Raw genomic sequence first — 14,280 nt, forward strand, 5'->3', positions numbered from 1 at the left:
TCCTGAAATGGGCCAAGAAGGAGCGGAGCAGCAAGTGGGACAATGCAGAGATCCTAATATACCCGGACTGGAGCACGGAGGTTGCCAAGCGGAGAGCGGGTTTCAACCGGGCCAAAGCGGTGCTGCATCGGAAAGGAGTGAAATTTGGAATGCTGCAGCCAGCGCGACAGTGGGTTACATACAAGGACCAACACTACGACTTCGAAACGCCTGAAGAGGCATGGACCTTTATACAAGCTGAAAAGTTGGACTCTAACTGAAGGTTTGTGAGGGTGGGGGGTGTTTAAGGATTGAAGTATGATGGTTGTTGTATATAGGGAGTCAATCACGCGCAGGAAATGTTATATGGGCTGGGGGAGAGAGACTAGGCCGGACAGGAGCTGCGCCAGAGGGGGCGGGGCTGGCTTTGGAAAGCGCGGGGTTTTTTTCCCCGCACGCGGGAAGAAAGGCGAGAAGGGGAACGAATGATTGATTGGGAGATTCCCACACGGGGGGGTCAAAGGGACGGCAGGGGAAGCCGGGGTCAGCAGATGTCAGCTGACTTACGGGAGTGATATGGGGGGAGCAAAAAAGCTAGACAGGGGTCTAGCGGGGGGAGGGGAGGGGGGGAAGGGGGGAGTGGGGAGGGGGAAGGGGGGGGGAGGGGGGAAGGGGGTGGAAGGGGGGGGGAAAGGGTTGCTGCTGCACTGGCCGAAAGGGAATGGGACACAGAAGAGGTGGTCGGGACGGAGGTCCCCCGGCTGGGGGACTGGAGGGCGAGGGAGACGCGGTCAAGGCGTGAATCCCGCCCCCGTCGGTTGCCAAAGTCGCCGGCACCGGAGATTCGGCGGGGGCGGGAATCGCGCCGCGCCGATTGGCGGGCCCCCCCGCTCGATTCTCCGGCCCGGATGGGCCGAAGTCCCGCCGATAAATTGCCTGTCCCGCCAGGGTAAATTAAATCACCTACCTTACTGGCGGGACAAGGCGGCGTGGGTGGGCTCTGGGGTACTGGGAGGGGCGCGGGGCGATCTGGCCTCGTTGGGTGCCCCCACGGTGGCCTGGCCCGCGATCGGGGCCCACCGGTCCGCGGGCGGGCCTGTGCCATGGGGGCACTCTTTCCCTTCCGCCTCCGCCACGGTCTCCACCATGGCGGAGGTGGAAGAGACTCCCTCCACTGCGCATGCGTGGGAAACTGTCAGCGGCCGCTGACGCTCACGCGCATGTGCCGCCCGGAGATGTCATTTCCGCGCCAGCTGGTGGGGCAACAAAGGCCGTTTCCGCCAGCTGGCGGGGCGGAAATTCCTCCGGCGTCGGCCTAGCCCCTCAATGTTGGGGCTCGGTCCCCAAAGATGCGGAGCATTCCGCACTTTTGGGGCGGCGCGATGCCCGTCTGATTGGCGCCGTTTTGGGCGCCAGTCGGCGGACATCCCGCCGTTTCCGGAGAATTTCGCCCAAGATATTTGAAAACTTTTTAGGGGAGATGACCAGAGTCGAGGCATAAGATAAATCCTGATAGCGGCTGTGCCATATGCTATCAAACCAAAAGTTGAAGTGGACTTGCAGATTGATCCAAATGGAGTGATCGAGAGTGTGACGATGAGCGATTGGGCACCCCAAATTATTCCAGTTGTCAAACCAGATGGTTCAGTAAGAATCTGTGGTGACTTTAAAATGATGATCAACCCAGTGATGTGTGTCGACCAGTTTCCCTTATCGTTAATAGAGGACCTATTTGTTGGATTGTTGGTTGGTCACCAGTCCAGTAAGATACATTTGTCCCAAGCACACCTCCAGTTGAAGGTAGCAGCTGAGTCTCAACTTCTAACTATTGCAACATGCAAAGGACTGTTCAGATACAAGCACCTATCACTCGAAATAATGTCTGCACCGGCCCTATTCCAAAAGTCCATGGGGGCCCTCACCAGTGTTCAATGCTATTTGGACATTTTAATTAGCGGCAGGACTGAACAGGAGCACCTCAAGAATTTAGAAGAAACATTGGAGCATCTTGAAAGACAATCTTTGCATCAAGAGAGTGAAATGTGAATTTTTCCTATCATCAATAAGCCTCTTTGGTCATGTAATTAATTGATAAGAATGGGCTCCACAAGGAACCAAAAGATGACTGCGATTTTATATGCGCCAAGAATGCAGAATATATCGCAACTGAGAGCCTTGTCTTACTCCCTTGAATACCACTGTATTCCCTCTGACCTGACTGCTTTTCTAGTTTAAACTCTTCCCAACAGCACTAGCAAACCCACCAGCAAGGATGTTAGTCCCGTTCTGGTTTAGATGTAGACTGTCCCGCTTGTACAGGTCCCACCTTACCCAAAAATGGTCCCGTTGGTCCAGGAATCGAAAAAACCCTTCCTCCTGCACTAACTCTAAGCCACACATTCATCTGTGCTATTCTCCTATTTCTGTACTCACTAGCACATGGCGCTGGGAATAATCCAGAGATTGCAATCCGCGAGGTCCTGCCCTTTAGTCTATTGTCTAACTCCCTGAAATCTTTTTTTTAATAAATATTTTATTGAAAATTTTTGGTCAACCAACACAGTACATTGTGCATCCTTTACACAATATTATAACAACACAAATAACAATGACCTATTTCATAAACAAAAAAAACAAAAACAAAATGAATAAATAATAAATAACAAAAATGAAAACTAACCCTAATTGGCAACTGCCTTATCACAAGTAACACTCTCCAAAAATATAATTTAACAGTCCAATATATAATTATCTGTAGCAACGACCTATACATATTATACAGTATATATTAACAACCCTGAGAGTCCTTCTGGTTCCCAGAATCGCGAACTTCCCATCCACAAACAGATCTTTCAGTTGCGTTATTCCTGCTCTTTGCCACATTCCATATCCCCCATCCATTCCCCCCGGGGCAAACCTATGGTTGTTTCTTATCGGGGACCCCCCCAAGGCTCCAGTCTTTCCCCTATGCCGTCTCCACTGTCCCCAAATCTTCAGTGTAGCCACCACCACCGGGCTTGTGGTGTAGTTCCTCGGTGAGAACGGCAATGGGGCTGTCACCATAGCCTGTAGGCTAGTCCCCCTACTGGACGCCCTCTCTAATCTCTTCCACGCCGCTCCCTCCTCCTCTCCCATCCACTTACTCACCATTGAAATATTAGCGGCCCAATAATACTCACTTAGGCTCGGTAGTGCCAGCCCCCCCCTATCCCTGCTACGCTGTAAGAATCCCTTCCTCACTCTCGGGGTCTTCCCGGCCCACACAAAACCCATGATGCTCTTTTCAATCCTTTTTAAAAAAGCCTTCGTGATCACGACCGGGAGGCACTGAAACACAAAGAGGAATCTCGGGAGGACCACCATCTTAACCGCCTGCACCCTCCCTGCCAGTGACAGGGATACCATATCCCATCTCTTGAAATCCTCCTCCATTTGTTCCACCAACCGCGTTAAATTTAACCTATGCAATGTGCCCCAATTCTTGGCTATCTGGATCCCCAGGTAACGAAAGTCCCTTGTTACCTTCCTCAACGGTAGGTCCTCTATTTCTCTACTCTGCTCCCCTGGATGCACCACAAACAACTCACTTTTCCCCATGTTCAATTTATACCCTGAAAAATCCCCAAACTCCCCAAGTATCCGCATTATTTCTGGCATCCCCTCCGCCGGGTCTGCCACGTATAGTAGCAAATCGTCCGCATACAAAGATACTCGGTGTTCTTCTCCTCCTCTAAGTACTCCCCTCCACTTCTTGGAACCCCTCAACGCTATCGCCAGGGGCTCAATCGCCAGTGCAAACAATAATGGGGACAGAGGGCATCCCTGCCTTGTCCCTCTATGGAGCCGAAAATATGCAGATCCCCGTCCATTCGTGACCACGCTCGCCATCGGGGCCCTATACAACAGCTGCACCCATCTAACATACCCCTCTCCAAAACCAAATCTCCTCAACACCTCCCACAAATAATCCCACTCCACTCTATCAAATGCTTTCTCGGCATCCATCGCCACTACTATCTCCGTTTCCCCCTCTGGTGGGGCCATCATCATTACCTCTAACAGCCTCCGTATATTCGTGTTCAGCTGCCTCCCCTTCACAAACCCAGTTTGGTCCTCGTGGACCACCCCCGGGACACATTCCTCTATTCTCATTGCCATTACCTTGGCCAGGATCTTGGCATCTACATTTAGGAGGGAAATAGGTCTATAGGACCCGCATTGTAGAGGGTCCTTTTCCTTCTTTAAGAGAAGCGATATCGTTGCTTCAGACATAGTCGAGGGCAGTTGTCCCCTTTCCTTTGCCTCATTAAAGGTCCTCGTCAATACCGGGACGAGCAAGTCCACACATTTTCTATAGAATTCGACTGGGAATCCATCCGGTCCCGGGGCCTTTCCCGCCTGCATGCTCCTAATTCCTTTCACCACTTCTTCTACCTCGATCTGTGCTCCCAGTCCCACCCTTTCCTGCTCTTCCACCTTGGGAAATTCCAGCCGATCCAAGAAGCCCATCATTCTCTCCCTCCCATCCGGGGGTTGAGCTTCATATAATTTTTTATAAAATGTCTTGAACACTCCATTCACTCTCTCCACTCCCCGTTCCATCTCTCCTTCCTCATCCCTCACTCCCCCTATTTCCCTCGCTGCTCCCCTTTTCCTCAATTGGTGTGCCAGCAACCTGCTCGCCTTCTCCCCATATTCGTACACCCTGTGCCTTCCTCCATTGTGCCTCTGCAGTGCCCGTAGTCAGCAAGTCAAATTCTACATGTAGCCTTTGCCTTTCCCTGTACAGTCCCTCCTCCGGTGCTTCCGCATATTGTCTGTCCACCCTCAAAAGTTCTTGCAGCAACCGCTCCCGTTCCTTACTCTCCTGCTTCCCTTTATGTGCCCTTATTGATATCAGCTCCCCTCTAACCACCGCCTTCAACGCCTCCCAGACCACTCCCACCTGGACCTCCCCATTATCATTGAGTTCCAAGTACTTTTCAATGCACCCCCTCACCCTTAGACACACCCCCTCATCTGCCATTAGTCCCATGTCCATTACCCAGGGTGGGCGCCCTCCTGTTTCCTCCCCTATCTCCAAGTCTACCCAGTGTGGAGCGTGATCCGAAATGGCTATAGCCATATACTCCGTTCCCCTCACCTTCGGGATCAACGCCCTTCCCAGCACAAAAAAGTCTATTCGCGAGTAGACTTTATGGACATAGGAGAAAAACGAGAACTCCTTACTCCTAGGTCTGCTAAATCTCCACGGGTCTACACCTCCCATCTGCTCCATAAAATCTTTAAGTACCTTGGCTGCTGCCGGCCTCCTTCCAGTCCTGGACTTCGACCTATCCAGCCCTGGTTCCAACACCGTATTAAAATCTCCCCCCATTATCAGCTTTCCCATCTCTAGGTCCGGAATGCGTCCTAGCATCCGCCTCATAAAATTGGCATCATCCCAGTTCGGGGCATATACGTTTACCAAAACCACCGTCTCCCCCTGTAGTTTGCCACTCACCATCACGTATCTGCCCCCGTTATCCGCCACTATAGTCTTTGCCTCGAACATTACCCGCTTCCCCACTAATATAGCCACCCCCCTGTTTTTCGCATCTAGCCCCGAATGGAACACCTGCCCCACCCATCCTTTGCGTAGCCTAACCTGGTCTATCAGTTTCAGGTGCGTTTCCTGTAACATAACCACATCTGCCTTAAGTTTCTTAAGGTGTGCGAGTACCCGTGCCCTCTTTATCGGCCCGTTCAGCCCTCTCACGTTCCACGTGATCAGCCGGGTTGGGGGGCTTCCTACCCCCCCCCCTTGTCGATTAGCCATCCCCTTTTTCCAGCTCCTCACCCGGTTCCCACGCAGCTGTATCTCCCCCAGGCGGTGCCCCCCCCCCGCCCATCCCCTCCCATACCAGCTCCCCCCTCTCCCCAGCAGCAGCAACCCAGTAATTCCCCCCCCCGCTAGATCCCCCGCTAGCGTAATTACTCCCCCCATGTTGCTCCCAGAAGTCAGCAAACTCTGGCCGACCTCGGCTTCCCCCCGTGACCTCGGCTCGCATCGTGCGATGCCCCCTCCTTCCTGCTTCTCTATTCCCGCCATGATTATCCCACGCTTCTCCCTTGGCCCCGCCCCCAATGGCCAACGCCCCATCTCCTCCACCTCCCCTCCTCCCCCCATCACCACCTGTGGAAGAGAGAAAAGTTACCACATCGCAGGATTAGTACATAAAACTCCTCTTTCCCCCCTTTTTAACCCCCCTCTTCGCCCCCCCCCACATTCGCCCCACCACTTTGTTCAAACGTTCTTTTTAATAACCCGCTCATTCCAGTTTTTCTTCCACAATAAAAGTCCACGCTTCATCCGCCGTCTCAAAGTAGTGGTGCCTCCCTCGATATGTGACCCACAGTCTTGCCGGTTGCAGCATTCCAAATTTTATCTTCTTTTTATGAAGCACCGCCTTGGCCCGATTAAAGCTCGCCCTCCTTCTCGCCACCTCCGCACTCCAGTCTTGATAAACGCGGATCACCGCGTTCTCCCATTTACTGCTCCGAGTTTTCTTTGCCCATCTAAGGACCATTTCTCTATCCTTAAAACGGAGGAATCTCACCACTATGGCTCTGGGAATTTCTCCTGCTCTCGGTCCTCGCGCCATCACTCGGTATGCTCCCTCCACCTCCAACGGACCCGCCGGGGCCTCCACTCCCATTAACGAGTGCAGCATCGTGCTCACATATGCCCTGACGTCCGCTCCCTCCGCACCTTCAGGAAGACCAAGAATCCTCAGGTTGTTCCTCCTTGCGTTGTTCTCCAGTGCCTCCAACCTTTCCACACATCGTTTCTGATGTGCCTCATGCGTCTCCGTCTTCACCACCAGGCCCTGTATGTCGTCCTCATTCTCGGCTGCCTTTGCCTTCACGACCCGAAGCTCCCGCTCCTGGGTCTTTTGTTCCTCCTTTAGCCCTTCGATCGCCTGTAGTATCGGGGCCAACAGCTCTTTCTTCATTTCCTTTTTGAGCTCTTCCACACAGCATTTCAAGAACTCTTGTTGTTCAGGGCCCCATGTTAAACTGCCACCTTCCGACGCCATCTTGGTTTTTGCTTGCCTTCCTTGCCGCTGTTCTAAAGGATCCACTGCAATCCGGCCACTTTCTCCCCCTTTTTTCATCCGTATCCAGGGGGGATTCCCTTCTGGTTTACCGCACAGTGTTTTTAGCCGTCAAAATTGCCGTTGGGGCTCCTATCAAGAGCCCAAAAGTCCGTTTCACCGGGAGCTGCCGAAACGTGCGACTCAGCTGGTCATCGCCGCACCCGGAAGTCTCACTCCCTGAAATCTTGATGCAAGACCTCAACCCTCTTTCTACCTAGGTCATTGATACCAACATGTACCATGATTTCTGCCTTATCACCCTCCCCTTCAGGAAGCCCTGCAGCCGTTCAGTGACATCGCGGACCCTGGCATAAGGGGGGTAACAGACCATCCTGGAGTATTTTTCACGACCACAGAAATGCCGATCTGTGCCCATGACTATGGAGTCCCCTATGACTATAGTGCTCTTCTGCACTTTGACCCTCCCTGCTGAACAAGAGCCAGCCGTGGTGCCACTGCTCTGGCCGCTGCTGTTGTTTTCCCCCGATAGTCCACCTCTCCCCCACAACAGTATCCAAAAAGGTTTACTACTTAGAGAGGGGGACAGCCACGGGGATTCCTGCACTGACTACCTGCCCTTTCCCGCGGTCACCCATCTGTCGGCCTGCACCTTTGGTGTGATCACGTCTCTAGAAATCCTTTCTATAACACTTTCCACCATCTGCATGCTCTTAGATGCATCCTACTGCTGCTCCAACTGAACCACAGAGTCTGTGTGAAGCTGCCATTGGGTACACTTCATGCAGATGTAGTCATCCGGAACTAATTAATTAAGTCAAAATAAATAGTCATTAAATTGAGCAGTAATTAATTTAATTTAATTAAATACTTATTAAATTTAAGTTAAAATTAACTATATGGTACCTTGTGCTATATTTCTCTGATAAATATTAAATGGTAAATGCACTAATCTCCAAGTTACTCCTCTACTTAGTTAATTACTCTAGTTTTCAAATTTAGAACAGATTCCCAACCAGCCAATCAGGTCAGGGGCGAAATTCTCCCCCAACGGCGCGATGTCCGCCGACTGGCGCCAAAAACGGCGCCAATCAGACGGGCATCGCGCCGGCCCAAAGGTGCGGAATGCTCCGCATCTTTAGGGGCCGAGCCCCAACATTGAGGGGCTAGGCCGGCGCCGGAGGGATTTCCGCCCCGCCAGCTGGCGGAAATGGCGTTTGTTGCCCCGCCAGCTGGCGGAAATGGCGTTTGGTGCCCCGCCAGCTGGCGCAGAAATGCGGCGCATGCGCGGGAGCGTCAGCGGCCGCCGACAGTTTCCCGCGCATGCGCAGTGGGGAGAGTCTCTTCCGCCTCCGCCATGGTGGAGGCCGTGGCGGAGGCGGAAGGGAAAGAGTGCCCCCACGGCACAGGCCCGCCCACGGATCGGTGGGCCCCGATCGCGGGCCAGGCCACCGTGGGGGCACCCTCCGGGGTCAGATCGCCCCGCGCCCCCCCAGGACCCCGGAGCCCGCCCACGCCGCCTGGTCCCGCCGGTAAATACCAGCTTTGATTTACGCCTGCGGGACAGGCAATTTCTGGGCGGGACTTCGGCCCATCCGGGCCGGAGAATTGAGCGGGTGGTCCCGCCAACCGGCGCGGCCCGATTCCCGCCCCCGCCCAATCTCCGGTACCGGAGACTTCGGCGGGGGCGGAGGCGGGATTCACGGCGGCCAACGGCCATTCTCCGACCCGGCGGGGGGTCGGAGAATGACGCCCCAGATCTTTACTGAGACGGTACTTTTCCATTTTTTTCCCCCAGTCCCCAATACCCAAACGGTGAGTTATTAAATACTTACAGTTCAGAAGCTCTTCCTCCCCAAGTTTGCACCAACTCTGCTCCCTGCTGACTAGTTAGATTAACTCCAATTTTCTATGGCCCTTCTTTGCTTATCCTTGTTACTACCAATTAGAGCCCTTACACATTATAAACCACAAAACTTATTTTCAAACTATAATTGATGAAAGTTGTAAAGACTTACCGACCTTGTCCATGACTTACCAATCAGCTCTCTCCCTTGTATCCTCAACTGCAGCAAGGCAAGCCCACTCTCTGAAGATTTGAAAGGTACAAAGCAAGCAGAAAAAGCAAAGAGTACATCTTCCCATTCTTCAGCGAATCACCGCTCAGCTTAAAATTCCTAAGATTAAAACATAAACCGCTCTCTGCCTGTGGCCTCACTCCAGATGTGGCCTCTTTCCCACTGCTCATGCGCAAAGCTCACCTTGAGTTCGCCTTGAAGCTCTTTACTTAAATAGAGCTGAGACTATCTGAGATGACTCATACACCAGTTAAGCTTCAAATGATGTAACCAACAACACTGGCCTGCTAATCAGGCTTCAGGAGATTGACAGAAAACTGCCACTCAGGTATTTGGAACAGCTCCTTATTTACCCTTATTAACCTTTTAACTGGATAACTAAACTTATAGAAAATGAATAGACTCACCAATTCATCCTCACTTGGCTTAAAATCCCCAAGTTTAAAGCTTAAGCCTCACCACAAGACCATAAGATATAGGAGCAGAATTAGGCCACTCGGCCCATCGAGTCTGCTCCACCATTCAATCATGGCTGATATTTTTCTCATCCCCATTCTCCTGTCTTCTCCCCATAGCCTCTGATCCCTTCTTAATGAAGAACCTATCTATCTCTGTCTTAAAGACATTCAGTGATTTGGCTTCCACAGCTTTCTGCGGCAAAGAGTTCCACAGATTCACCACCCTCTGGCTACAGAAATTCTCCTGATTCTTCTGGAGCGCTGGCATGCCACTGGTATCTTCCACCGTGAAGAATGATGCAAAGTAACTATTCAGTTCTTCTGCCATTTCTTTGTTTCCTATTATTACTTCTCCAGTCACATTTTCCAGTGGTCCAATGTCTATTTTTGCCTTTTATATATTGAAAAAACTCTTCCTATCTTCTTTTATATTACTAGCTAGATGGCACTCATATTTCATCTTCTCCCCCTTACTTATTTTTTAGCTGTCCTCTGCTCACTTTTAAAGGCTTCCCAATCCTCTGGCTTCCCACTAATCCTCGCCACCTTTTACGCTTTTTCTTTTGCATTTATGCTGTCCTCGACTTCCCTTGTCAGCCATGGATGCCTTGTCCTTCCCTTAGCATGTTTCCTCCTCCTTGGGATGAATTTCTGTTGTGCCTCCCGACTAACCCCCAAAAACGACTGCCATTGCTGTTCCATTGTCTTCCCTGCTGGGTTCCTTTTCCAATCAACACTGGCCAGCTTCTCCCTCATGTATTTGTAGTTACCCTTATTTAATTGTAATACCATTACATCCGATTCCAGCTTCTCCCTCTCAAACTGCAGGGTAAATTCTATCATATTATGGTCACTGCTCCCTAAGGGTTCCTTCACCTTAAGTTCCCTAATCAAGTCTGCCTCATTACACATCACCAAATCTCAGAATTGCCTGTTCCCTAGTAGGCTCTGATCCAAGCTGCTCCAAAAACACATCTCTTAGATATTCCACAAATTCCTTTTCTTGGGATCCAGTACCAACCTGATTTTCCCAGTCCACCTGCATATTGAAGTCCCTATGATTATTGTATTATTGCCTTTTTTTACATGTCCTTTCTATCTCCTGATTCCCCTGATTTATTTTCTTCCTGACTAGTGCTAGGGGGCCTGTACATAACTCCCTTTAGGGTCTTTTACCTTTGCGATTCCTCAAATCTACCCACAGCGATTCTATGCCTTCTGATCCTAAATTGCTCCTTGCTATTGAATTAACTTAATTCCTTACGAACAATGCAAACCCACCCCCTTTGCCCATCTGCCTGTCCTTTCGATAGGACACATATCCTTGGATATTAGATCCCAGCCCTGATCCCCTTGCAGCCACGTCTCTGTGATGCCCACAACTTCGTAACGGCCAATTTCAATGTGCGCAACTGGCTAATTTACCTTGTTCCATATACTGCGCGCATTTAGATACAATACCCTCAGTCCTGCCTTGACCACCTCCCTTCACACTTGTGTCACCTTTTTTGCTCTGCCTGAGGGTGGTAGTATTCTGCCTGTGGCCTCACTCCCGATGTGGCCTCTCTCCCACTGCTTGTGCATGATTACATGGTGACATTATCAGGCACTTGGGAGATTTTCCTTCTCTTCCATCTTAGTCTGTGAACAAGAAACACCTCTGTAAATAAATGATAAGTGGTTAAGCAACCTACAGTGCCAATTGGTTTATCTTTTATGTTTACTACGAGTAAAAGCAAAACCCCTTACAATATAACAGAGGGGAAAATTGGATTGTACTGAATGTTGGCTTTTGATGTACTGCTGAGCTAATAGTGGAGCAGCTGCGAGCAAGGCACTTCTTCAGAGCTTCTGTGTAATGTCAGGCTTACACAAACATCATTATAAATGGAAATGTCTTGGATCGACCACTGCTGCCACTATTCTGCTGAAATTTCAGCTCTTTCAAACATCCATACAATGATTCCAATGTAAAAACGGTGATTGGGACGTTAACATGTCACAGATGCAGACTTGTTGCTCTCCAGTGCTGAACGAACTGTACAATTCTCAGATTAATGAAACAGTAAAATAAGCTCCTTGAGTTCCATTGTTTGAGCACTTAGTGAATTAAAATAAATGGGTAATGTCTCTCTCAAAATAGCAGAGATGTGAGGCTGTGGAATTCCCCTCTGGGGTGAGTGGTTGATGCAGAATGTTTAGCCCTGAATTTCCTCAGACTTTCTGACGCTCCTCGACTGTAAGCCAGCTGGAGTTAAAATAGCATTGTTCAAGATCGGATAGTTGAATGTAAGGAAAGGGAGAGAAGGGACATGGAAACAGGACTGCTAACTGTGATTCGGACTATTTACTTGCTCGAGTGTATATGCCAATGTGGACATGTTGGGCTGAATGGCTTGTTTCTATGGTGTAACAAATATACTTTCAGCTTTTTGTTGGGATCAGAATTTAATTGATGCCGGTTCATAGCCAAGTATATCATTTTGCTGAAACTAATCTTCGTTATAATTCCTCATTGCCAGTGCTTTGAGAATTCAACACATTTACACCCCCAGCTTGCGTTCAGGTCAGTATTGTGTTGGGACCTCCAAACAACATAATATCGAAGGAAATGATTTTATTATGATCTCACCCATAAAGGGCTAATGCCAAGTTGTATTTGTGGTAGAGCCTTGTCTCTTCTGGACTGGCAAATTGTCACCTCAAATTGAATGCAAATTCACTGCAACAACAAAAACTGAAAATGCTGGACAATCTGAGCAGGTCTGACAGCATCTGTGGAGAGAGAACAGAGCTAATGTTTCGATGACTATTTGTCAAAAGCTTTTGGCAAGCTCTTTAAATGTGGGATGGCAAGCTTTGCCCATCATAAAGGAAACATAATCCTGATCCCCCCCCCCCACCCCCCCACACACACACACAGATGTTATTACTGGATAGCTCTCAATGATAGTAAAAAGGGCTAACATATTTACTTATTAACAAGATGGTTGTTGTGTTATTCAACACGGACTGCAACACGATGCAGTTAAATGATCAAGCATGCACCAAACATAGGCGTTGGTTCAATAAGATTTATTGAACTTCAGTAACGAAGCACACAGCTGCCTGTGGGTTGACTCGCTATTACTCTAAGTAAACTAACATTAACTATCTAGACCAGGCTAGCTCTGATCCACGTGTAGAAGGTGTTGAATGATTGTACACCCTGACTGTCACTACAGTTGTCACCAGTGGAAAGAGGTAGAGTGCTGATGCCTCTTGTGTTTTATAGTTGGAAGCCCCCCTCTGGTGATCGGTCTGGTGATTGTTCTGTTCTGTATGTTGATTGGCTCACCTGGGTGTCTGTCACTGCCTGCTTTTACCTCATGATGTGCATGGGTGCATATTATGACAATGGTGAATTGTAGAACTTCTATTGCAGCACCTGAGTTTTTCTATCCCAGATTTAAGTGATTAGTACAGCTCAGTACCACACAGGGCAGTGCAATTGTCCATGGAACACTCAACGGGAGCCTAAAATATTTTCTGATATTGTGCTGACAACAGGGCCACCCTTACAAAGTCCATCAGTATAATATGCCTGCCAACTTGCAACATTAACTGTGACACTTTCTTTTTCAGCCTATCGTGTTGCTGATGGAATCAACAGAAGCTGTGAACTTCGCTTGTTTGATAGCAGGTTATTACCGGTTATTTGTTGATGCAAAGAAGATGATATTCTGTAGCGCCAATGTTCAACCACAAGTGAATAAGGCAGGTATGGTTGGTGCATTAACAGTTTCAATACTGATATTCCTTTGCTGCATTCAGTCATATCTACTGAAAAGGGTTACAATGAGCATGGTTTATGGAAGTGATTTCAATAAATAAAATAAACTGATCCAAGCTCTGCCCACTTAGATGCAAAAGTAATCACGCTGCCTGAGGTGTCCACCTCATTAGCTTATTTGATTTAATTTCCGAGGCTTTGTCATTATAATGTTGTTGTGATTATTTGTTGCTTAAAAACCTCACTAGGTGCCATTTTGCATTGACACTTGTATGCCGCAGTTGTAGAAACGTTCTGCTAAGATCTTGATATTTTGCCCAGTTCTTGTGTTGTATCCTCTCCTCTTCAGAAGATAATAATTCGTGCTGTGGTAAATTATCAACCGTTCCTCAGTTGGTAGGATGCTTACCTCTGAGTCCATTAGTTGGGGGTTCAAGTCTCAAACTGGAGACCTGAGCACAAAATCTAAGATAAAGTTAGTCAGCACTGAAGCAGTGCTGCATTGTTGTAGGTGACATTTTTCAGTTGAGATAATAAACCAGCCTCATTTACTCTTGCGGATGGACGTAGAAGATCCCAACGCACTTATTTGAAGAAGAGCATCCTGTTCATTGTTTATCTTTCAACTAAAATCACTAAAACACCATTAGCTGACTATTTTTACATTGCTGTTTTGGGACCTTGCTGTGTACAATTGGTTGCTGGGTAACATACATAACGACAATGACTACAATTCAAAAAGTACTTCATTGGCTGTTAAGTATTTTGGGATGTCTTGACAAGTGAAAAGCATGATATAAATACAAGACTTTCATTCTTTTTTGCCAGCATCAATAGAATAAGTGTAGTGTGAGAAAATGTAAGAATGCTGTGTGACTGCATTATATGCAAAGATT

General features: G+C 48.9%; 1 protein-coding gene across 7 annotated transcripts in view; it reads left to right on the plus strand.

The window, feature by feature from the left end:
• The window catches only part of frmpd3 (FERM and PDZ domain containing 3), a 698,336-nt gene that overhangs the window by 639,903 nt on the left and 44,153 nt on the right, over window positions 1–14,280 (plus strand). For all 7 annotated transcript variants that reach the window (XM_072505444.1, XM_072505439.1, XM_072505443.1 and 4 more), the window contains one exon: window positions 13,237–13,372. In XM_072505444.1, the coding sequence (XP_072361545.1) occupies window positions 13,237–13,372 (136 nt within the window). The remainder of the gene's footprint in view (window positions 1–13,236; window positions 13,373–14,280) is intronic.

Source organism: Scyliorhinus torazame, chromosome 5 (assembly GCF_047496885.1).
Source record: "Scyliorhinus torazame isolate Kashiwa2021f chromosome 5, sScyTor2.1, whole genome shotgun sequence".
In the NCBI taxonomy this organism is placed as follows: domain Eukaryota; kingdom Metazoa; phylum Chordata; class Chondrichthyes; order Carcharhiniformes; family Scyliorhinidae; genus Scyliorhinus; species Scyliorhinus torazame.